We start from the raw sequence: 25,465 nt of genomic DNA, 5'->3' as shown, positions 1-25,465 counted from the left end.
AAGAATAAAACATATTTGTTCAATGTAATTCTCATCAGGCCCCATCGGTGTTCGGCGCAGTCTCCAACCCCTATTATCCACTCGAAGTGGTCTCTCTGTGCTCTGAAGAAGGGCCATGCCCGAAACGTCACCTATTTTTTCCTTTTTAACTCCACAACACCGTGTTACTGACGAATGCGTCGCGTTATGAGCAGCAAGCAACGTCGCCAAACAACGCGTTTAATCATTATTATGATGATTTCGTAACGTATGAAAGTCGTCGTGATGGGCAGCCCCCGATGACTTGCATGAATGGGCCATTCATTTAGTGCGTAACCCAAAGGGAAATAATAAAAGAATAAAAATACAAAACAATAAAAATCATTACGACGTTTCGACTGCAACACAAGCAATCGGTGTGAAATCCACAGCAAGAAATTTTGGAAAAAGTGGCGGTTTTTTTTTATCCTTGATCGTTTCTGCGTGGATTCAATATCGGCCGTTCTATAGGATGGGGGGGGGGGTCAGGCGTACGTAATGGGGGGGGTGCGTCAGGCGTACGTAAGCAGGTGGGGGGGGGGGGGTGTAAACAGTCCGCGTGCCCACAGGGAGGGGGGGAGGGGTGCAGTTGTGACAGATTTTTGCGCACGAACTCGAAGGATGCCCCCCCCCAACAACACGAGTCGCCGTGTCACGTGACCTCGGCCCGTGACGTCACCGACGTCCTCGTGATATTTTCGAACGCGCTGGAGGCAACGGGGGTGGGGGTGGGGGAGGGGAGGGGCTGTGGGGGAGGGGAGGGGCTGTGGGGGAGGGGAGGGGCGGTGGGGGAGGGGAGGGGCTGTGGGGGAGGGGAGGGGCTGTGGGGGAGGGGAGGGGCTGTGGGGGAGGGGAGGGGCGGTGGGGGAGGGGAGGGGCTGTGGGGGAGGGGAGGGGCGGTGGGGGAGGGGAGGGGCTGTGGGGGAGGGGAGGGGCTGTGGGGGAGGGGAGGGGCTGTGGGGGAGGGGAGGGGTCTACCCCCAATTCTCCCGCCCTCTCCCGAAGCAACGCGCGCGCCCGTTGGCTATGAATGTGCACGTGACCCACGGTTGTCCAATGAGAGGAGCCCGCGAGGTGGTTTCTCTCACCCGCCCCCCCCACCTCTCGCGGAAGCTGCGGTTGCCATTTGTTGAAGAAGGACGTCTCCTCAGTCTGCGGCATCGGCTTCTCTGCCCTCGACGCGGCTTTCTTGACGATCGTACTGCCGTAGTAGTAATCGGCGTGTTCTGCCTTTGTACTTGAAGCAAGTCGCGTCCTCTCCACCCATTCCCCCTTCTTCTCAAGCCCGTGAAGCGAGCGAGATGCGTCAAGTCATGGTGGGCCTGGCAGTGCTGCTGTCGCTGGGACTCAGTGAGTTTGGAGGAGGTGAGAGGGATGATGGTGGTGGTGATGATGATGGTGGTGGTGATGATGGTGGTGATGTGAAGCGATGAGGTAAAGTGGTGGACATGGTGATGATGGTGATGGTGGTGGTGATGATGGTGGTGATGTGAAGCGATGAGGTAAAGTGGTGGACGTGGTGATGTAAGCGCAGTGGCGGTGGTTGACGGAGCAGGCGAGGTGGTCGTGTGGAAGGGTTGAGGTGACGAGGTGGACGAGTGGTGGTGGTGATGATGGTGAATGGGCGATTAATTGAGATGCGTTGGTGTGGTGGAAGTGAAAATGAGGGGATGAAGAGGTGGGGTAATGCGGCGTGGCTTCCACTCGTTTCCTCTGGCAAAGATACGATGTGGTCAGGGCATGGGGACGCGATGAGGTGACCGAGGTGTGAGATTTCAAAGGCTCTGGGTGGCTGTTATTATTGTTGTTTTGTGTCGCTGTTTAAATATATCCACTAAGCGAAACGCAAACCTAAGACATTTTACTTAGCCGGGCACGGTTAAGTACTGCGGCTAGGAGCAGACAGAGTGGTGGTGGTGTGGGTGGTTGGGCTTGGTAAAGGGGGTTTATCAAGAGGTTGAATATGAAGTCGCAGTTTCTGGTGAGGTTATGGCTGAGGAAGAAAGTTGCCGGCGAATTTCCCCGAGTCTTTGTCAATTTGAGGTGGAGATTTCTAGAACCCCACCCCGGGGGTTGCCTCTGTTGTGATGAAAGCCGCACGGAGGGCGTTGATCTCGCCCCGCGAAGAGGTGATGGAGAGATTGTAAAACTTGCCCCAGGAGGCAGTGGAGAAGGGTAACTTTTAGTTGGGGGTCATGTAAACCGATGGTATTATTTTTTTACACGATTTTTATTAACTCACTGTTGTATCCTCAAATCTTGTAACTCAATTTTAACCCACTTCCCAAATGTGGTATCGACTGCAAACTTGGTATACTTCTACTCTTAGGTTTTTTCGGTAAAGTATTTGGATTATCAGCTAACACCGGCCACAACCCCGAGTCGATGTGCAACAATTGTTCTCTTTTACCCCCCCCAACACGTTCCATTCCCTGGCTATCACATTCAGATAAGCCCCCCCTCCCCCTTAACTTGTATTTAAGAGCTTGTCTCTTGGATTTTTTCCTCACTTGATTCAGTCAATTTAGCTGTGACGGTCCCACCTGATGACGGAGACTTGTGTTGCCTCCGAAACGTCGTGATTTTTATTTTATTTCCATTATTTCTGTAAATTTTTATTTTTACCTACGTGACTTTACCGAAAAACCCCAAGAGTATTAATTCTTGCAGTCACGAAAGCTTCAAATCTAGAATTGGTATATACTGAAATATATACTTTTTAAACATTATTTTTAATGCTATGTTTCGGCTTGGGTCTTATTGTCCACGCTCAACTCACGGTTGACTGTAATCGACCACGGTCCCTCACATTATTGCGAGCTTCGGGGCCACTTCCTGGAGTCGTGGAGTTCTGCCATTACTAGTAGGGTACATTTCATGAAAGCTTTTTTTATTAAATATTACTTATCTTTAGCAAAGACGTTAGTAACTGCGGAGTAAACAATTTCATGCGGCTGCTGGGTTGGCAGTGGTGTGAAAGGTTACTATTTTGGTGGTTTTGTTTTTACCAGGTAGGACCCACTAAAATAATTTATAGCTGCTTTTTTTCAAAAGCGACCGTGCCACAAATGAAAGTTCAACTTCGTGGCTTGTGGAAACTTATAGCAGCCAAATAACTCCAAACGTGTGTTTCTAAATGTGGAGGGGAAGGACCCAGAGAAAAATCCACGTGGTCAATACCAATACCCGCTCCACGGTGCCTGTGCCAGGCTAGGTGCTCTTTGAGGCCACGTGAAGTGTCGTAGGCTCGCCGACTGGAGGTCTCGGGACAGACCCATGTGCCATGGGTTGGTTGACTGAGGTGAATGGTAGATGCACCAGCTGGATCGACGCGACCACTCCAAATATATACAGCAGGTGTTGGAGTCTGGATCGAACCCACGACCTCCTGTATACCAGGCGAGGCCATTAATCTCGCCACCGCGGCGCCCCAAACAAAATAACTCTGCACACTTTAACTACCCTGTGGCCTTAAAAGAGAAATATAATCGGTGACATGCAAACACATGCTATGAATAAGGACCATTGCCCGAAACGTTGCCGATTATAATTTTTTATTTATGGTTAACCCACGAGTTCACCGCTGCCTGGAGTACAGAGTGGTCTTTTGTTTGGCTATTTTGGAAGTGCACTCCCTGCAGGTGTGTAATAAACATCGCCACTGGGGAGACAAAGGCGGCCGGGTGTGGTGCTGGTCACCCATCCCCTCGTATGTCGCTCTGGCCTTATAGATGCTCGCAAACAGCATGTGACCCCACGGTCTGTTAAGGCTATACAGGGGATCTTTGTTGTCTAATCGCAGACCTTGGATTCTAGTTGAGAACATTTCGGTGCACAATGCCTTTGTTATGGTCATGGCTTATGGGTTCAGCGTTAGGGGTTGTAATAATTCTAATTGGCTTTTCTTGCCACGATTCTACAGGAGACGACCCTACACCAATTTTTTCATTAATAGTTTCTTTAAAATGCGTGTAGTATATATTTATATCCATATATCAAAGTGTGGTAATGAACAAAAATGCAATCTTGTCCGTAGTTTGTTTTACTATTACGTCAGTGCGGCGAAGTTCCTGGTGCATAGTGAAGTGATGGTGTACTTTGTAAAGTCGTGGTTGTCTTGTTGTTTTTTTGTTGATGGGTATTGTCCCTTGTTGTTACAGTCCTTGTAAATATTTGTGGTTATAGATGTTGGTGGTGTAATGATGTTGGGTTTATGGCCATGGTGGTGAATTCTTAACTTAGTTTTAAGAGCCGTCAATCTCATGTTGTCATGAAATTGTTTCCATTGAAATAGGTGACTAGCAATGACCACGAGCCATAACCATAAAATTAACTCTGCTTCTGATTGCGAGTTAATACTCAACATTTTAAAAGAGCTTGAAACAAGACGGCCAAAAAGAAACATCCAAACAGGGAATATTCCACGTTTCAAAAGGCATGCGTTTGTGCCCAGGAACAACCAGTACATACATTCTGAGCACTGCTGATATGCCAGCACCACAACTTTTCCATTGAAGTGACTCAGAGCCACATGACAATCCAGCGGTCGCATCTGCTTTTGTAGCTTCACTGGCTGCAATTTCCTGATGGGGGCTATGGCCATGCAGCTGATTTAATGAATGTCCATGTTCAAAACACCTAACAAGGGAACTTCGTGAAGGTTTGTTATCTCTTGATCAACTGAAGCCATTTTGCTGGCTAACAAGTCATCTCGACACGGACGTATATTTGGCTTTGAATCCATTGCTTCGAAAGAAGGTGAACTACAAGCTCCCACCGTGTATGAGAAAAATATAAACTATGGGTTAACGAAGTAGAATTTGGTACCACCTAGGATTTTTTTTATTATGTTACCAGTTAAGGCCCACTGAGCTGTTTCGCTTTCTTTTCAGAAGCGACCTGTCCACAAATGATAGCTCAATTAAGTGGCTTATCAGGTGGAAATACATAGCAGACAATCTAAACGCGTGTTTCTAAATGTGGAGGAAAAAATCGGAGGAAAACTTGGAGGGAAAATCTACGTGACCATGGGGAGAACATGCAAACACTAAATATACAGCCGTCAGTGTCTGGATTGAACCCACGACCTCTTGTATACCAGGCAAGGTGGTTAACATCTCGCCACCGTGCCTGATGCCATTTAGCGAACACCACTGTTCTAACCACACTTATGGTGTCTGGAAATACGATTTCTCATAACGACAGTCTGGGGGGCACAGTGGCAATGACTGAGATGAGTTGCGAGCAAGTACTCCAACGTAGGGGGCACCGTGTGAACGTTGCTGCCTCGCCCCCATGTTACAAGCGAAGTTGCCACTTGGAAAGAGATCCTGGTCAATCGATCAATGGTCATCTTAAGTCTGACAATTCCTCCCGCCTTCGCAGTAGGATCAGATGGGAATGGCTCAAGTGATACAATCAAACCCAAGGTTCCAACACATCGATGCCGATCTTTAGTTGCCTATGCAAATTGACAACGTAGGTTTTAAGATGCCACAGGACCTTGGTTTTATTGTCGTGTTGTTAGGGTCAATAGTCCTGGTAAACGTGGGTTATGGGCCATAAATGTGTTTTCATGGCGATTGCGCTTGGTTTAGTTGGTTATAAATTAATCCAGACTTGTCGGCCTATTTGAGAAGTATCAGTTCCTTTTTCATTTGTTCGGTGAGTTCTAGGGGAAGTGTTTTTTGTGCCTTTATGAAAAAGTCCATGCGGTTTGCATGTTACATTTTGCCTTTTAAAGCAGTGTTCCAATGTTCCCTCCACGAATTGATAAGGTGCTGAAATGCCAATGATTGGTGGACTTAGCACCGTTTGTTTATCTGAAGGTGACTTAAAAAATCTCCAGACAATTTGGAAACCCTGCCGCAGAAAATGTGCACTGGTTATTGAGGCTGCTTAATTGTGCTGACCTCCATGCCTGAGCCACTGAATTTTCACAACTCGGCTATTTCCCAAAAGCTCTGCCTACATTTGGGTTTTGACTGCATGTTTACTGGTGTCAATGTTTTATTTTTGTCATTGTTTTTAAAATGAATGTTCTACTTCTGGTGTACAGCGCTTGAAGATTACCAACTTGGAAGGCACGTTATGAAACCGAATTTATTATTATTGCTGTTTGCATGGGCCTGGTGTTGCTATGAGCGAGGTGTGATAGCACGGGCCTCTGGTCTGGCAGAAGCAAGAGTTGGTCACTCGCAATTTTTTCGAAACCTCTCAAACCTGCTGTGTGCTACGAGGTTACCTTCGAAGATGGTAGTACAGCTGTTTTGTTGATGAGCCCATACGTGCGCACAACCTTGCGTGTTAGTTCCTTTTCAACACGTGCTGAGGTTTCTTCGAGTGCTGTGGTTTTCTCTCCCCTTAAGTAAGAAATTGGCCAAACTTCCCCAATGCTGGATTTTCAATGAAATGTTTGCGACAATATAAATAAACTACGTTATTATAGTCGTGATGTAGACCAGAGGTGTGCGTGCTTCAATAAGCACGGAACGCATTTGGAATTGGCTCTCCCCTGCAGGCCGTGATGGTCACGAACATGACGTCATGTTAGTTTTTGCCAAGCATTCGTGCACCCCTGGTGCTCGCGGACCGATCCATGCCTCGTCGTCGGTTTAGCCACCTGCTGTAAATCTCGTGTCTTCCTTGTCCGTGCCCTGCACAGCGGGCGTAAATGCCGCCCCTCAGAAATGCACCTACGGCCCGAGCTACTGGTGCCGCGACCTCCGCAGCGCCACCGAGTGCAGCGCCGTGCAGCACTGCGCTCAGACCGTGTGGAACAAGCCCACCGCCGTGCGTGACGCACCACCGCAAGACTGCATCGCGACCTACGTCGGCACACCACACTCCAGCACACCGCACGAGCACATCGTATCATGTCCCACAACAGCACACCGTGTTACACCACGTTACAGCATACCGCATTACCACCACATTACAGTATGCTGTGTCACACCGCATTGCAGCACAACACACGGGCACGCTGTGGCACACCGCACCACGGCACCTCACTTTGCATCAACGACCACATGCCTAATTGTCAAGTAGAGGGTAGAGCAGAACAGACCCCATTCCTCCTTGGCAGCTGAACTAACGTTGTACTGGGAAAGTCTGAACGAACCATTGTGCGCTGAAATGTGCTATCATGGCCCCTAATCTTCCGAAGTTTATTTTTGCCATTGCATTGAATGTTATCAATGAACTGGAATGCAGCATCCTATCTGTAGCACTAGTGTGCACATGTGACTGTTTGTGGAGCAGTGATTAGCGTGCTGCGCTGCGAAACCCCGTGACCAGAATTCGATTCCTGCTCATGGCCATCACCAGTGACGATTATCTCTACCGGTCCTGGGCCTCCCCTAGGTCGACTCTGCCTCAAATGAGTACCTGCTGCAGGGTGTGTAAACATTACCCCTCGGGAGACGTAGCCAGCTGGGCATGGTGCTGGCCACCCACTCCATTCGTGTGCCCATACCGGCCTTCATGGGTGCTTGTTAACAGCACTTGCCCCAGCAGTCTATGCCTAATGCAGGAGATCTTTATATTTGCTTGTGGGTGCTGTTAAAGGCTATATAGAGTGAAAGAGGGATGTGTTTTGTTTCTCAAGCAGAACAACCAGCTGTGTGATACTTGCAAGGAGGTGGTGACGGTGGTGCGGGACATGATGCTGGGAAGTGCCACGGAGGTGAGGCTGCTCCCGTTTATAATTATTATTCGTTGCTGTTATAACACCGCTTACACCGGTGTATTTCAGAGGTCTTCACACTCGCTAAAGCGACTCGCATCTCCTCTTAAACATTGCAAAGGGGCACCCCCAGTGGCAGCTGTCCCCATGTGACTCGGGACTTGGCCTGCCAGCGGGCATGAGTCTTGTCAGACGGGCGATTGCTGTGAGGAGTAATGCCGATTTGAGTAGTTTGTGGGTAATTTTTACATTTTACAAATTTGAACTGCATTAGTGCAATAGAAAACGTCTGCAACTTATGCGGCTGTTCCTATCTCTTCTGGATCTTATCCCTGATGTAAGTTTTTGTATTGAAAACATTCTATGCTTTTTCAATGGGAGACCTTTAACCTTGTGACATTCATATTCATCAGTGTGACTGCAGGCCCAAATTCTTGTGTTCAACTCTTGGCCAATACACACCAATGGCAGCTGTTTGTCTGTTGCTGACTCCTCCCCTGAAGTAACAACACATTTTGGCATGATGGCATTTGCCCCCATCAACCCCACACCCCTCTTATGCCACCTGGCCCGTGGGAAAGATGCAGCCCAAACAACAAACAGCTCCTTCCTTGACTGTGCCTCGGGGCTGTCTGACTTCCTGTCTGACTTGATTTGATGATGGCATTTGCTCCATCGAAGGGCCTTCTCGTGACCTCGCGATGCTCATTTGGCATGAAGCTCGTGGGAGTGAGGTCTGTTATGGCAGGAGTGCCATAAACATGTTCACGACCCATGATTGTAAAGTTACGTCGTTCATGAACAAAGCTATTGGGGAGCATGAGTTTGCATTTATCCCACTTAGCTATAAACTATGTGATTTTGTTTCCATTCCTCTCGGTTACATCGGCAGTGAGGCTTATCTCTCCTTGGCTTTCCTAAGGCCAACTCTTCCTTAAATTAATAACTGGTAGACTGCAAACATCAATATCGTGGCAAAGAAAAGGAGACCATGCAGTGTTGTCCACTCACCCCTCTTGTACTGTGGCTGCCGTTAGGTGCTCACAAACAGCACTTGCCTTGACGACCGATACCAGGGGTCGGCTCCTGAGCCGCATGCGGCTCTGAAGGAACTGCTTCATGATGTTATTCACATGCAGTCGCGGCCCTGAGAAATATTGAGGTTTTTGCCGAATTCGAAAAAAATGGCTAATTTTTTTGGTTGTCAACCCCTTGGCCTATAGGGATAAATGGTGGGATCATTTGCCTGTGTGTTCTTGCTTTGTCCCCCTTCCCTGCCCCCCCCCAGGCTCAGTTGAAGGCGTACCTGGAAAGTGCCTGCTCCATGATGTCCGATCCAGGACTCAGTTTCCGAGTGCCAGAAGTTGGTGGACAATTACCTGGACAATGTTTTGGACATGCTCAAGCATCAGATGGTGACTTTCTCATGCCAGCTCGCAGGCACTCCAAAAAGTATTGTGCGACTCCCTGCGTAAAAACGAAACCATTTTTTTACCAGTTAAGGCCCACTGAGCTACATAGCTTTCAGTAGCGACCTGACTATCACAAATGATAGCTCAATAGTGGCTCATTGTGTGGACATTGATAGCCAAATATTTCTCATGCATGTTGATTAGTAAATGTGGAGGGGAAAAACCGGATGATGAATAGGTCACGCGTCCCCAGAAGCATCCTCCGAAAGAAGTCTAGCAACTCGGTGGGGCTTTTCCTAAATGAAATAAAATCGCCATGCCTCGCTGATGTGACCCGGAGATGTGGAGAAGTTAAAATGTGTCGGGTTTTTCTTGTCTAAAACGTCAGTCTGCCTAAAAAAAACATTTTTGTTTCAGAGAACCCATGGTCTTTGGACCAAAGTAAAATTTATATTGCAACAAGAGGTCTACCCTGATGAATTATTATTAAAACTAAACACTTTTTATTTGGTGCTGCATCAGCAGTGGTGTAAAAATGAAGCGTATCAAATCAACATTCGTCAAATAACACTGCAGTAAAAATAAAGTGTATAATAGGCAATGTTCTGAGGTTACGTCTCTGGCCTCTTGTCGACAAAGAAGGGACATTGTCCAAAACATAATTGTAACTTTTTTTAAGGCCGTGTTATTGACGAATGTTTTTTTATTTTAACGGTTTTCTAAAGTCAAAAGGAAACCCTGCGTATTCAGGTAGTGTAATATAATGCTGGCATTCTGACTTTATCTGATTGCTTAGCCACAAGCACAGCTCTCTCATCTAGTCATTGCTGGATGAGGGCTTGCCGCGTGACCCCAAATGTTGGTGAGATCCGTATCTGTCGGTTTCAGCAGGGACTTTTGTGCGTTTGTAAAACTAACTTATTTGTATCTCCTTCAAATGCAATATAACATTGAAGTATGTCAATATTTGAGTTTCTGGTGTATCGCCAAACTCGGGTTTTGCTGACAGGTGTGTGACAATCTAACACTGGAAATAGCTCTTTGGAGAAGGGGGGGGAGACAATGTTTTGAGAATTGATGTTTCTTTGTAGTCCTTGTCGCACTTAGCCCATATATATATAAAAGAACTGAAGCATAGATAAAGGTGGCATAGTAAGGTGTGCGATACTTCCCGTATTTTCTTTTCGACGTGCAGAAGGTTATCAAGAAGGCTTCCTCTGCTGTTGCCTTTCAAAAAATGCAGACGTTGAACATTTGCTGTACTCACAAGTCTTCTGTCGTGCAGTGACGATATTTGACGGACAAACAGGGTACTTTGTAACTGGTCAAGTGTCGTCGTAAAGCAGCGTAGTGTCCCCGACTGGCACGGCAATAAAAATGGGTGGTGGGAAAACGAAAGGCAGGGTTATCTCACAGCAATGGGTAAGACGGGGCCTCCAGGCTGAAATGGGAAAAACCAGCGTACGGGTCCCATTTTGGGGAAATGCCTACTTTCTACAAACGGGTCCTATCGTGTGAAACTTGTCTTTTTACAAAATTTAAGGGGAACTTGGGCAAGGTTGTTTTTAGAAAAATGCGGCAGAGTATACGGAAATGGCATGTTTGCTTCGTGCATTTGCTGTACCCGCATGACTGCGGAGGGAGAAGTTGCGGTGCTTTTCGCCCTTGCTTTGTAATGCCTCGCTTGTTACCGATTCGGTAACGATTTTAAAGTTCAAGTTAAGTCCTCCAGATGACCATTTAACGACACACGCAACGCTGGTGTATGCAGCAATTGGGAAATCTGGTTTGACCACATTTAGTCCGGTATGAACTCTCCGTGATCTATATATGACCGTGTCGATGCGGGGGGGGGGGGGGGGTGATTGACAGGAAGGTTGGCAGAGCGATGGATGATTGTTATGGTATTAGTGCCCCACTCTTGCCTGCAGACGATTGGAGAACTGTTGTACCAGTGTGCAAATATTGTGGGGTGCACTCTGCTCTCTTCTCCATGCCGCCACCGCACTGCCAGGAATGGTTGCGTGCAGAGGCGCGGCGGCAGATGGCTTTGTGGTTTCCTGCACCTGGTTTTTGGTGTACCCATGTGGAACTTCTCTCGCACCGTACGTAGCCAAATCGTGTTAATCGGAGGTGCGGGGGGGGGGGACTAAACGCAAAAGACATTTCAAGAAATTACTTTTCAATTTAGTGCATAGCTCCCAGTAGCTTCCTAATTTGCAGATAGGTGAATTAATAATAATTTCTCCATAATGAAGCTATAATTTTCTTGGTAGTGGATTTTTCTCGTATTCTGTTGGGAATGTAAAGTACCCTCGATGATTGAAAGCCAGTATTTTGTGCATTTTACTGAAAACCTGCTGATACGAGTTGGATTCTCCAGCCATGGCTAAATTCAGTAGCCAGGGACATCTGAATCAGTCCTCCCACCCCCTCCCAACAACCCACACGGACCAGTGCGGTGAAGTATGCTCAAACAACTTGTCTCACAGCGGATTGATGGAAGAGGGTCTAACTCATTTGTATTTCCACGTTATTAACTGTGGGGAGACGGACCTTCTCTAATGCCTCGAGAGGACTGATTTAACAATAATTTAATCCCATTAATGGCACCTATTTTGTACACCACTATATAATATGCATGAAATGGACTTAACTGTCTGACGACCTCCTCCAAGATGTGTGATGCGCCGTGCGATGTTCGGTCACTCGTACCCACGTGGCATTTGTGACCTGAGTGCCGGGTCTGGCTCGGGGCCGTGTAAATGTAGCACCAATCCTGAACAACCATTTCATTAACCTCAATGTGCAATGTGCAGCTAAAAGACTTTTATTTATTTATTTTCACCAACACTCCCCCGTACTGTTTCTTCACTGCACAGAGATGAGTGGTAATACTGTGGAATCATACAAACTGCATATGTGAATATCATTTACGCGATATTCAAGCCTTTGCCCTACAGATGTTATAGAATTTAAACTGAACTGTGAAAAAGCAATGCAGCCACAATGTTGGATCTTGGGACTGAGCGGGCCACTGGCACAGATGTGGTGTTCGGTACACTAGAGGACACACTGGCTTTATGCAGCAGTTAAATACAACTCGGAAAGCTGTGCAAGGATGTGACGTTTGTCATGGGCGATTTTTTTAGACGGTGTTTTGTGGTTGGAAATGGGAGAAGTTTTTTATATTGCACGATAATTGGACTCTTCAGCAGAACACACTTTGGAGGTGCGATTTGACGAATCGTTTAGCTATGGTGAATGTTCCAACCCCACTGGGCTGTTCTGTGGCCATTGTCTCAGTACAGCAAATTGGTTTGTAAACCGATTGGTAATATTGAGTGTTTTGCCTTAATTTTGTTGAGTCTTTGTCCGGTTTGCTTTCGGTTGAGTAAAACATTCCGCTCAGTGGCGATGTTAACTACTTTGCCTGGTATATAGGGGGTTTGTGGGTTCAATCCCGACCTTGACGGCAGTTTGCGTGTCTTTCTCTCTCTGTGGTCACATGGATTTTTCTCCGGGTCTTCCGGTTTTTCCCTCCACATTTTAGACACGTGCATTTACATTATTTCAATTATTTGGCTGCTATAAGTTTCCACATGAAAAGGCAACTTTGTTGAGCTATCATTTGTGGCCAGGCCACTTCTGAGAAAGAGCTGTATAGCTCTAGGGGGCCTTGCGTAATAAAATAAAAACACGTTTTAAATATCCCAATGCATGACTGCCAAAATGTCTTAGAAAACAAATGACGTGAATGGTTCACTGTACGTGTGGCGGTGGTTTATATGGGGAGTGGTAGCGTAGCGGTTAGTGCACTACACTAAGAGACCCGAGTTTGATTCCTGCTCACGACCAACACCAGTAACTATCTAAACCGGTTCTGGGCCTTCTCCAGGTTGACTCTGCCTCAAATGAGTACCTGGTTGGGTGTGTAAACATCGCCACTGGAGACAAAGGCGGCTGGGCGTGGTGCTGGCCACCCACCCCCTCGTGTGCCGTGCCAGCCCTTCATAGGTACTCGCTTACGAGCACTTTTCCAAACAGTCTGTTAAGGCTAAGGGGGATCTTTGTCTTTGTGTACAGGACCCGAGTGTGGTGTGCACAGCCCTGAACATTTGCAAGACCCAGCAGTCTGTGAACGAGCATCGAATCTCCACCAACGACATCCCCGTTCCCGAGGTTCCCATCCTGGAGATGCTGGAGGAGAAGTTGAAGGTGTGTGTGTGGGGTGCTTCACGGGGTACTGGGGAGCGCCCCGTAGCGAAGTCGCTATCGATTGTGTGGGCTGTGCAGCTGCACCGGAGCCGGAGGAGCCCAGGTGCCTGGTTACAAAGAGGGGTGGGGGGGGGGCGAATTTGGATGGGGGAGGGGGCCCATTTCACTCCCCGCACCAGAGCCCCATGCCAATGATGCGACGCCTCTGGCGAGCAAATTTTGCTCCTGCAGCTAACGACGGCTCGGGAGAAGCCCCGATGGAGGGGGTGGGGGGGCTAATGCTTGTTTAATAGCCTTGGCATCAGCACAGCCTGTGATCCTGGGTTAAAGTGAATTTTGGTTTCTCAAGTAGGACGAGTTCTTTTTTTTCTAATGGGATACAGTACCAGTTTGGATTTGTATGTACATTGCACCACATCTTGGTACTGAAGACAAATAAGTGAAAGGCTGTAATTCGGCAATGTTTTTGCATGACGCGTAAGCGCCGCCACTTTCTGCGTGACGAAAGGGAGGAAGTGTTTGTGTGTGACCTGCAGTGTGGTAGAGGAATGACGTATTGTTGAGAAGAAACTGTTGGCACTGCCAGTTGAAGTCCTCTCCACCTGCGGGGGAGTCATTGACACTCCACATAGAGCCTGTAGCCTTTATCGTAACAACAGGCACAACACTAATCGAACTGCGCACGCTCGTGCGTGTGCAGAAGGGGAACGGCGACGTGTGTCACGACTGCGTGGCGTTCCTCAAGGACGTGCAGGACCTTATCAAGAAGAACCGCTCCTATGCCGATGCGCTCATCGACGCCGTCTCCAAGCAGTGCGACATGCTTGGGCCTGACATGTCCGACGTGGTGAGGACGCGCCCGGACCCTCCCCCCACCACTGCCATTCTTCTCTTCTTCCTCGTGGGCGTCCGCCCCGTGCCTCGTTCTTTATTTAAATTCTGCAAAGTTCTGCGTTGCAAGCAAAACCAGGCAAAGGTGGCTCTTGTTCTGACAAATTAGCAGTAAATGTACTTTAAAGTAAAAGGCGCTGGCACCCATCCAGGTTTGGCTGGAACTGTTTCCGTTTCGGAGCAGCTGTATGGATTCTTTTTTTGTTCTGCTTCATGCTCTGCTCGTGACACAGAGATATAAGGGTGGGGCCACTTCAGCGGTGGGCAGGGCCTGCGTGCATTGGGCGTAGCCGTCTGCAATGACCAGGAGGCTGCTGGCCACGTTCGGGGCTTCACAACGAGTGGGCGTGGCTATGTAAAAGTAGGCGGTGCTAATTTAGGGATGAGCCTGCCGCCAGCTCACCACGTGGCTCGGTTTGGAACTACCGTAGGTTTTAGTAGCTATGCCTCGACTGAAACAAGCGGATTTCAGTGAGCGGCCCTTGGACCACCATCGCCTGTCACGCTAACCACAGCGCCACCTAGCTGGTCCGCACGCTATAAACAGGCCATGTTTTGCCAATTTTAGCGATATTGATTAATGCCGATGCACAGGAGTGGTCGCTGTGTAACACAAACGTTCACCACCCCCCCCCCCTCCTCTGATCCCACCCTCACTCATTTACAGTGCAAGCAATACGTGTCTGCCTACGCCGACCAGATGGTGCAGATGTTCATGGGCTCGGTAAGGAAGGCCTACTCCCCTCCTGCATGCTCCCCCTTTTCTTCCCTCCCTCTCTTCTCCCACATTTGTTGTGCCCTTCCTGTAAATCTCGCACGAACACCTCGCACACCCCCGCCGTCAATTCCTCTTCTCTGTCCCCCTTGCTTTCAATGTCATACACACCATTATTATCAAGGTTATTTGAAACCTAGTATTGTGTAAGCATTGCGACTGATTTTGTGTTTTTTGCTTCTTGAAATGTATTGAAACTGCAGGCCGAGGTACGTACGACGAGTTTTTTTATGTACAACCCTAACCGCATCCGTGCCTCTACATCTTTAACCCCAACCGCCGCACATCCTCCACCATGACCTCTGAAACCAGCCGCATGCTGCGTGCCTTTCCCTTGTCCTTCACGTCATCGTCGGCAGGCTCTGATGCCTGTGTGCTGTGCCCGTTAGCGTTTCCGTGCAGGCCCCCCCCCCCTCCCCGTGTCTAACCGCACAGTGTGCTTGCAGCGACGCTAACGCAGAACTAACATAGTACTGATCGGTGCCGTGCAGTGGGAGCGGTGGCTGGTGGCGGTTGTTCCACAGAGTTGTTTTGCATAGTTTGTTTTATCCCTTACTGTTGAGGGGGCTAGCTGTGTTACTTTTGATGTTGGTGGCAGCCTGCTTTGGAATAATCTGTTGCTTGGTATGCATGTTTGTATGGACCCACATGATGATATGTGTGTCTGAGTGTACGTCCATTAGTGGAGGGGCACTGCGGTGGCGATGTTAACTAGCTCGCTTGGTATGCAGTAGGTCATGGGTTCAGTCCAGACCCTCACGCCTAATATTTGCAGTTTGCATGGTTTCCCTGCGGTCGCATTAATTTTTCTCCAGTTCCTCGGGTTTATCCTTCCATTTTTAGAATCGACATGCGTTCACAGTATTTGGCTGCTCTAAATTTCCATGTGATAGGCCACTTTGTTGCGCTGTCATTTGAGGCCAGGTCACTTCTAGCATACTCAACCAATATCCCCGAAGCCTGGGTTTGATGCCTGATGATGCAGAGCATTGGTAACAAGTTAAATATATGGCATTTTCTGAACCCCTACTTTAACTGATCCTTTTAATGAGTACCTGGCACATTCTGAACATCATCATTTGGACAAAAAATAATACCCTGTCAGTATTTCAGGCCACAACACTGTCATGGCGGCCTTTAAGTGCCTGCGAACAACACTTTTCCTTGCGGTCTACACCATTTTAAATGGGGGATCATCGTTTGAATGTGTGCGCACCATTGACTAAAACAGTGATGCCCCTCGATGACTGTGTGTGTGCAGTCACCAGAGGTCCTGTGCGGTGGTGTGGGCGTCTGTTCCAAGGCCAAGCACTCTCCTCTTTTGAGTCTGACCCCCGCGCTGTCCATCAAGGTGAATAATCTTGCAGAGACGTGCCTTCCCACTCGCTGACCAAAAAAACGATTCGGTCCCAGTTGCACAAGGCAAGCGTGCGGTTCCTTCGCTCACTCGATCGTAAGCATGCACTCGTGCTAACGCCTGGACGAACTTCGAAACGCAATGTGCAGAGATGTCATTTTTGTCACTGCGACTCCGCCGTACCCCCCCGCCCCCCAACCTCTCGTGTGTTAATTCCAGCCCTCGGAGCCATCACCATCGGGTCATTTGAATTATTGATAAATTGCGGTACCAGCATTGGATTTGTGCGAGTACGACCTTGAGGGTTACTATAGGTTGGCGACGAGATGTAAAACTAACCATTTGAAATGGGAGCCCGTCAGCGGTGTAACTGATTACATTGCTGCGCGTAGCTATGGCTCGTGCACAACAATGCGCAAGAGACAGGTGGCGCCACGCTCACTGCGGGGAACGTTTTTTCGAGCGTGGTTTCGGCATGATCAGCGACGTAACGCGACGTGACGCCGTGTGTGCGTGCAGCAGAGCCGTGTGCCGTCGCTGAAGGGAGGACCAAATTGCGTCATCTGCGAGTTTGTGATGGAGAAGCTTGAGGAGCTGATCGGCAACAACAAGTCTGAGGTGAGTTTCTGCCATGGCGCGTTTTGTTTTAACCGCGGTGCGCGGTCTGTGCTTCCGTGATGTCTGCACGGGCGTTGGTCGTGTGTCGCTGCTCCACTGCGTGTGTGCAGGTTTGTAGTTGCGTAAAATGCGGAGGTGGGGGGAGTTCATTTCTGATGTGATGGAGAGCCTCAAAATTGTATCGAGCTCAGCACTGAAATATAAACTCTTAGGTTGACATATGACCTCATTTCTCAGTTGTACGTATATATATTGAACTTCTTTTCGTACGTCACGTAGTCAACCGCACTAATCGTAGGTGCCAGAAATGTGAGCGGGTTTTAAAATGAAACATATATTACTGTTTCAATAATTGCGCATCTAGCCGTATGTCCAGATTTTCCTCCTTTGTTTGCATCGATTTAAAAACATCCGATCTGTTCTCAGGCGTACGCGTTTGAACCATGCGAACTTTGAGTGCAACGTGTACTGCACGTATAACTTTGTAGATTGTGTTCATCTGTCCACCCTCGCACCAGACATGGCTACTTGGTGTCTTAACCTTTTTGGTGTTGCAACTGCTACGAGTGATGTCTTTTACTTTACGTAGCCACCAAGAGCATGAGGTGTAAAACGCTTAATAATTACATCCAAAACCTCATTTGAAGCCAAATCGGCCAGGCTAATTGGGCACTGCTATATAACGTTGCTGAATTGCCATCTTAAACCAATATTGTTGCCAAGGGGCCCTTCTAAAGCGAACTCTTAATGCTGCTAGCCCCACTAAAACTCAACTTCCTTGGCATCTTCTAATAAGCCTCTGTGTTTCCTTATGGGACCGTACCCTGCTGCACGGTAACAACCCGTTCCTCTAATGACAAACTATGGTGAAGTGTACCTCTGTCTTACTCGGCAAGATTGTGCAAATTATTTCTGCTCTGAAAACAATAGCTCCTCCGCCAATGAGTAACCACGTTCCTAACTCCAACTTTGGCCGTCTTTGTTCTCGTGCTCGGCCGTGCCACTACACGCGTTTACGCGCCCAGGTTCCACTGCATTCGCCCCCAAAAAACAAAATGTACGCATATTATTTATGGTGGTATTCTTTCCCGGTAGTGTGTACTCCGATTTAACGTGCTAGTAGCGTTACGGAAAAATCGCGTTACAATAAATAATATAGGGTATAGCACAGCCGGCAATAACATGTCAGATGTGTCTGCGGGCGGAACGGACTGAGGGATGTGAGTAGCATCTCGCAGCAATCCCACCTTGTGTGATGCAAGTGCAAGGAGTTAGCAGCAATCTCACCTTGTGTGGTGCTGCACCGAGGCGGCCGTATAACCGCTTATTCCGACTCGCGCAACGTAGTTCCGTTCACTCGATCCCGTTCTATCCAATTCGCGTCCGTGTTAGAAAAAAATGTGGTTCCCTAATTACACTCATCACGTTTATCTCCAATTTGCGTCATGAAAACCACGCGTTGTAGGAGAACAGACTACGTGCAGAATTTTCGTTTGCGACGTCGCTATGCCTGCAAACGTGCTTCTCTCCCTGCAGGCAGCAATTGTCAAGGACCTGGAGCTGGTGTGCTCCCACCTGCCCAGCACCATCGCCAGCGAGTGCAAGGAGTTTGTGGACACGTACGGGCGCGCCGCCATCGAGCTGCTAGTGCAGGAGCTGGACGCCGGAACCGTGTGCACCTTCCTCGGCCTCTGCAAGAGCGAGGCGCGCCAGCTGGCTCTGGCGAGAGGTACGCAGGGGACCCCAGCGGAGTCGCATGCGGCCGCTTGTTGCGCGAGCTTCACGGTCCAAATTCGTGCGGGTGCCGCCCCAGTTAATACCGCAGGTGCGTTTTTAACCGTAAGATACTTATGGAGTACTGCAACGCAGTGGAAGATTAAAGATCGCATAAGAGTGGGCCGTTGTACATCCAGTGTCGGTGTGTCTGAATTTGCCAAAGGTTGAAAAATGACACGGCAAATTTCGCAAATTGGGATTACCCCGAGCAACATGGCTTGCTGCCTGCTGTGAGAAACTACTGTAGACTGAAGCAGTGCTTTTGTGAGCACCCTGCACTCTAAAAATGACACAAATATCAAAGGTCTCTACCACTCCAGCCCTACCCCTCACTAATTACCCTCCACGGCTATGTTGGTGGTGCTTGTGTTAGAAGGCGATCTCTTAAAAATGTTTATTGTTCGAGAGGTGCCCGAGTTGCTTGTGGGTCGGAGCACCGATGGTCTCATTGTGGTCGCCCATGGACTGACCACACAAATCGAGCATCGCGTTAAATCGTTTTTTCACTTGACGTGTGGCAAGCTTGCTTACTCCGAAAAATGGGCACATTGGTGTGACTGCCAGGCAACGAATATTTGTTTCCCCACACGCGTTTGGTAACAAAAAGATTCCCCAGCCCCTTGGTGTTTGTGCACGAGTTGTCAGAAGAGTCACCTCATCATTGTGGCCTTCCACTGTGACTCCCTGTACTCTGGCACCCCCCCCCCCCCATCGCCCCGTGCCCCCCCCGCCCCACCACAGTGATGCCAGCAAAGCTGGCCGGTGGCACCTTCTGCGAGGCGTGCAAGCTGCTCGTCAGCTACCTGGACTCCTATGCTGGGGCAGAACGCCACCAAGGAGCAGATTGAGCAGGCGCTGGAGACGGTGTGCTCTTTCCTGCCCGACGCGTTCCAGCAGCAGGTAGTGGACGCGTGGTGTGGTTGTGAGGCGAGGCATGGGGCGTCATGACGAACTCTACCCCTCGCCTGCATTGCGCATCCATGATTTAAAAAATGTAAATTATTGCGCTCATTTACACAGCAAATCCTCGCAGTGACTTCCTCCTCCTCTGCGCACCTTGAGTCATTCTGGCCGTGGAGAGCAGTGGCGGGCGCGTTGCAAGTCGACATTGTTAGCCCTATCGGCAAACACCGGTAACATAATCTGTGCGGCAATAATAGAGATGCGCAAATAAACGTCACACGGATTAAAACGGGAGCGCACAAACAAACAAGAGCCCCCCCCTATCCGTCTGTGCGAAGCGTAAATCTGATAAGGGTCACGGATTAACGTCGACCAGTACGTGCAAGAAGGGATGATGCACTCCACAGGGTTGGACAGCCACGGGTTGGAGTCCGTGTGTCACTGCTCAACACTCGTGTCAATTTGCATCAAACAACAATAAAACAATTTTTTGGTGATGCTTCCATTGACATGTGGCCTTTATGTGATCTATTTGCTACGAAGGACCCATTGCCTGGCACGTCACCTATTGTGTGTATTATTTTTCCTTTCAAGGCCATGGTTATTGATGAATGTGGGTTGAATGATTATCATAGTGTTGACACGGCACAAGTTGATCTGTCAAACATTAATGTTGTATCGGGTCTATATGAAGGCAGGGGCGATGAGATGGCTATGAGATGATGGTACAGTCGATAAATGTGTGAACCCATCTGTAAATCTGTGTTATTTCCTTGCATGGCTAATTTATATCTAGGTTATATACTCCCCCCCCCAACCCACCACATTAAAAAGACACTCCTTTTAAAAACATTTTAATCAGAATATACTGGAAGAATCCAATAGCTGTAAAGCTCTTTCACATTCATCGAAATTAACCTAACATCCCAAAAGCAAAGCTTTGAGACTGGGTAAGACCTTCGTGAATAATTGGAACCGCATTAAGCGCACAAGCCTCTTGTTGAGAACAGACAAACGGAGATATGTGCAGAGAAGCACGGAGAGGCTCGCCCTTTGAATTCCATTGAGACAGAAAGGGGGAACGCGTGGATTGGAGCGCATGGTCGTTTAAGACATTGTGTTGACGGTTAAGAATTGTAAGTAGAACATCACTTGGAAGGATTGCGGTGGCCGGTGATCGAGACTTAGCGAGGAATGGCAGCCGAAGGAGGGAACGCACCTGGGAGGACGTCTACCACGGACGCCTAGAGATGAAGTCTTGCTCGTCTGCCAGTCTTCTCAGTCAGCCAAACTATGGCACCTGGGTGTGTCCAGTGACCTGTCGGCGAGCCTTCGACAACTCACGTGGCCTCGGTGCACCTAGCCTGGCACCGGCGCCATGGTAACATCACCGTCACTTCGTGGCGAATAGTGGCTGTTACATTACCGCGAGGATTGCAGTACCACGAATGGTGGCAACAGCTTGACGGGGGGAAAGAGGCCTTCATCCATCAGTGGATTGATCCTGGCCGACGTTGCGTGTGACAGCTACGGTGGCCTGATGACGCCGCCCCTTTGCCGGCGTGGCTCGGCGTCATCGTCGCGACCCCGGCCAGTGCCGTGATGGTCTTGCCGTAACCACAGCACGTGTCCCCCTCCTCCCTCCCTCATGGCACAGTGCGACTCACTCGTGGAGCAGTACGGGGAGCTGCTGGTGCAGCTGCTGGAGCAAGCGCTGGACCCCGACTTCGTCTGTAACGTGAGCGCGACGACACGCGCGCACCGAACGCCACACTACGTCACACTACGCCATGTCTCACCACACCATGTCACTTCACACCTACACCACGTCACGCCTGTCTCCCTGTCTGTAATGTGAACACGGTGATATGCATACACCAAAATCCACACTACGCCACAATGCGCCATGTCTCGCCACACCTTCACGTTTCACCACACCATGTTGCGTCGCACTACACCACTCCTTGCCACAATGCTCTACTCCATGCCACACGCCCGCCACACCCTGCCATGTCACGCCACACTACGCCGCGTGCAACGCCACACTCCCTCACGCCACGCTGCTGCCACCTCCTGGCCATTAGAAATGTGTGTATGTTGCACTTCATTTGCACCGTACGTTGCCAACCGTGTTTAATCGGAGGGGAGGGGGGAAGGAATAACAAACTATACACAACAAGCAGTTCTAAAGAAATTTGTTTTCAATCTATTTAAAAGTGCATATAGCTTCGGCTGTTGCCTGTCTTCCGCTTTTTTCGCGTGAGCGCGATGCAGACCCAACATTTTGTCGGTCCGTGTTATGGGCTAACAGCAAATGTGTCGGCGAGCCCGCTGGCTTTGCCATCGTACCGACATTCGTCCTCGATGTTGTAGCTCCACACCCAAGATTTCTGCGTGCTGCCCCTGGAAAACGTTCAAAGCCTCTTTAAAAGAAGTTGGCAAAGATTTGAACACATTTCAAATGTTCTGGTTTTTGGGCTCTCGCAGCTGCGCGCACCGATTCTTCGTATCAAGGTCTGGTTCGCTGGGTGTGGGGGTTAAAGTCCAAATTTGGTGACGAAGCCCAGCCCTCCATGCCACAAACGGGGTTACCACTGTGACCTGAAGCCAGTCGCCAACTAGAAGCGGACTGGAAAGTAATTGCGTTTTCGCAAATTGCGCTGCCAGTCCATCTGGTTTGGTCTTAACAATCGCAATTGTGACCGCAAACTGCAACATTTCTTTGACAACCACCCTATTCAGAGGGTGGTGTCATTTAATATATGATAATGAATGTTAATGTAACGTAAAAAAATTCCAATTGGCTTGCAGTTTGGCGCTCTGACTGACTTGCATCAACTCTCGATCTGTTGTGTAACTGGAGCATTGCCTGACTGTCACATTTCTCATTACTGAACATTATTACCCATTCCTAGGACATGCAGGCCCACACGGTACAAACGATTGTTTTTTTGGGGTTTCGTAATTTTTAATTCCCAGTGGCTGAGTCACAGGTTCTCATTATTCCTTAGGAGCTTCGGAAATTAACAATTAACCTCGAGCTGGTCTTGAGTAAAATGCGGATTATGGGAACTCTTTGGTAATGCATCTGCTTTATTTACTTTTTCGCACTACATTGCGACATCAAGACGTGCTACGGCAAAAATTAACAAGTGTGACCCTCTTTCCAATCTGTATGGGGGTGGGGGGGGGGGGGGACCCATTGCAGTGCAGTTTAGATTAACTGGGTGAGAACTGGTGAGAACGGAAGAGACCAGGATTAGTCCCGCTTGCAGAGGTGACTTGGGTCACCAACATAACAAAAGCGACAAAGCAAACAGACGACGGCACAAAACAAGCAAATATAAATTGTATCTGAACCGTGCGCATGACAGAAATGAAACTGCGCAAATATAATCCCGACATTTAATTAAATACGTTTCCTGTAACAAAGTGTCTCTGTGGTGGGTGGTAGGTGCCAGCGATCTGGATGAGGGAGAGGCTGGTAATTAAAACTCGGCTAAACTATTTTTTATTTTTACCAGGCAAGTCCCACGGAGTGATATAGCTCTATTAGAAGCGACCTGGCAACAATTAACTGATCGACGAGAAGTGGCTTCCGTGAAATTTTATAGCTGCAGCCAAATACTCGAACACAAATTGCTTTTAAAATGTGGAGGGAACAACGGGGGAGCACCAGGCAAAAAATCCACGCAACCATGGGGGAGAGGGCACACGCACCCTCCAAATATACAGCAGTCGTCGGGGGTCTGGATCGAATCCACAACAACCCCCTGTGTACCAGGTGAGGGATTTAACATCTCGCCACCACGTCTGTAACCACCGAGGTGCCCCGCTCCCTCTTTGCGTGTCCGCCCCGCGTGCGAGCAGAAGCTGGGAGCGTGCATCGCAGCGCGTCACGCGACCCCGCTGGGGCTGGAGGAGTGCACCTGGGGCCCGTCTTTCTGGTGCCAGAGCAAGGAGAACGCACAGCGCTGCAGCGTGAGTTGCAGGGAACGCGCACACACCGAAAAGCACGGACGAAGATTCCCCACCCTGTGTATAGCCTTAACAGACTGTTGGGGCAAGTGCTGTTAAGAAAGTTGCACCTAATGAAAGCCGGGCACGGTGGCACACGAGGGGGTGGGTGGCCAGCACTACGCCTGGCTGTATTTGTGTCCCCAGCGGCCATGTTTACACACTGCACCAGGTACTCGTTTGAGGCTGAGTCAAGCCAAAGGAAGCCCTGGACCTGTTCATATAATTGTTGCTGGTATTGGCTGTGAGTGGTAATCGAACTCGGGTTGTTTGTAGCGCAGTGCATTGACCACTACACTACCGCTTCCCATCCGCGTGCGTGTGTAGTGCCCCACCCCACACAGTACCGCTGCGTCGTGCCTGACGATGTCTCGCGTGTGTCCATTTTTTTTCTGTTGCCAGGCGGAGGAGCACTGCAAGCGCCACGTGTGGAACTGAGCGATCGTCTGAACGAGACCGCCACCCTCACCTCTCTCTGATCTCTCGCCCCACACTCCACTCTTCATCCCACACTTCCCTCCGCACGCACCCCTCGGCATATCCCTCCATGCGCACCTCTCCGCCGCAAACCCGCGCCCCTTCCTCGCACGCCATCCGCTCACGCCCTGTCCCGCGGGTCCCTCCACGCACGCCCCTCCACGCACATCGGGCCGTGCTCGCCGCCACCTCTGCGTACACCCACCCGTGCTCACCGCCCCTCCGCGTACACTCGAACCCCTCCACGTGTCCAGACTCGCTCTCCGCCATCATGTCGACTGGGTGGAATGTGCTCCACTCGTGTGAACGTGAGGGCACGCGCGTCTTCAAGTCTGTATCGGGACGCGTGAGGGTGTGCTGCTGGGAGGTGTGCGTGGTGTGTCTGATGCTGGTCTCGCGGGGGGGGGGGGGGGGTGGTGGTTTGGCTCGCTGCTGCCAAAGCTTCTCGGGGTACAGTGATCCCTGCCCAGTCTGCAGCGGATTTCACAAACGTCACTGTTTTTGCCTTTGGCGCAGTTTTTCTCTTCCCAATTTAGTGTTGATTTTTGCAGGTTTGATAATTAATTTGATTTCTTTACTGGGGGTTCTAATCTTCAAATTTGTAACTTTGATTTTAACGCGTTACTTATACCGGTCGGATAAAAATGTACATGTAATATTTGCCGATTTATGAGAATGTACTTTGGCGTGGTAGGATTGTAGCTGCTTTCTCTTTTGAATGTTCAAAACCGTTTAACGTTTGAACGATTTTGAAAACCATTTTCTTGACTTGGGTAGTGGGGGGGAGTAATGTTTTTCTCCCTCTGCCTTCGTTTCAGCTTGACGATGACGATGCATCATTTGATTTTCTGGCCGAGAACACAATTTGCTTTGTGCACAGCTCCTAACGAGATGGTGGGGGGGGGGGGGAGTTCTGCAGAGGTCTGCACCGCAATCACTTTGGCCGAACTGCTCTGCACAACGGAGCCAAATTTGCATTTTCATTTCACCGCAAAGGAGCGTTCTATTTGACAAGTTAGAACCTTGCGTTGTAGCAGCGATGGCCAAAAGTGTTTGCGCCCCCCCCTCCTCCTCGCTTGTCCCCGTCGCCTACCAATCCTGATGCCCACCGTTTGCCCGGGTCCGAAATGGTCTCGTTGAATATATCAAAAGGATAATACACTTGTGTTTTTGCACACAACCAATCGTCACCTGTCTCGCGCGTGAGCACGACACTTGTTTTGCAGGTTTTTAAAGGAATGAAATCGGCTCCTTCATGGCTTAGCAGGTGCCGTAGATTCTGGAACGTAATGTTGACTAAATAAAGCCTGTAACGTGAA

General features: G+C 49.2%; 1 protein-coding gene across 1 annotated transcript; it reads left to right on the top strand.

Moving 5' to 3' along the window:
- Positions 1-1,108: 1,108 nt before the first annotated feature.
- On the top strand, positions 1,109-25,465 carry LOC133350495 (prosaposin-like). Its single transcript, XM_061564834.1, is given in 16 exon segments — positions 1,109-1,383; positions 6,683-6,810; positions 7,628-7,702; positions 8,991-9,117; positions 13,201-13,204; positions 13,206-13,332; positions 14,033-14,179; positions 14,891-14,947; positions 16,260-16,349; positions 16,875-16,973; positions 18,510-18,702; positions 19,491-19,561; positions 19,563-19,649; positions 21,310-21,390; positions 23,523-23,633; positions 24,072-25,465. Coding segments are annotated over 16 exon segments (1,485 nt in total). The 5' UTR covers positions 1,109-1,331; the 3' UTR covers positions 24,108-25,465.

The sequence above is a fragment of the Lethenteron reissneri genome, chromosome 34 (genome assembly GCF_015708825.2).
Source record: "Lethenteron reissneri isolate LAM-NWPU_2019-01 chromosome 34, ASM1570882v1, whole genome shotgun sequence".
In the NCBI taxonomy this organism is placed as follows: Eukaryota; Metazoa; Chordata; class Hyperoartia; order Petromyzontiformes; family Petromyzontidae; genus Lethenteron; species Lethenteron reissneri.
This window is presented reverse-complemented; position numbering and strand designations above follow the sequence as displayed.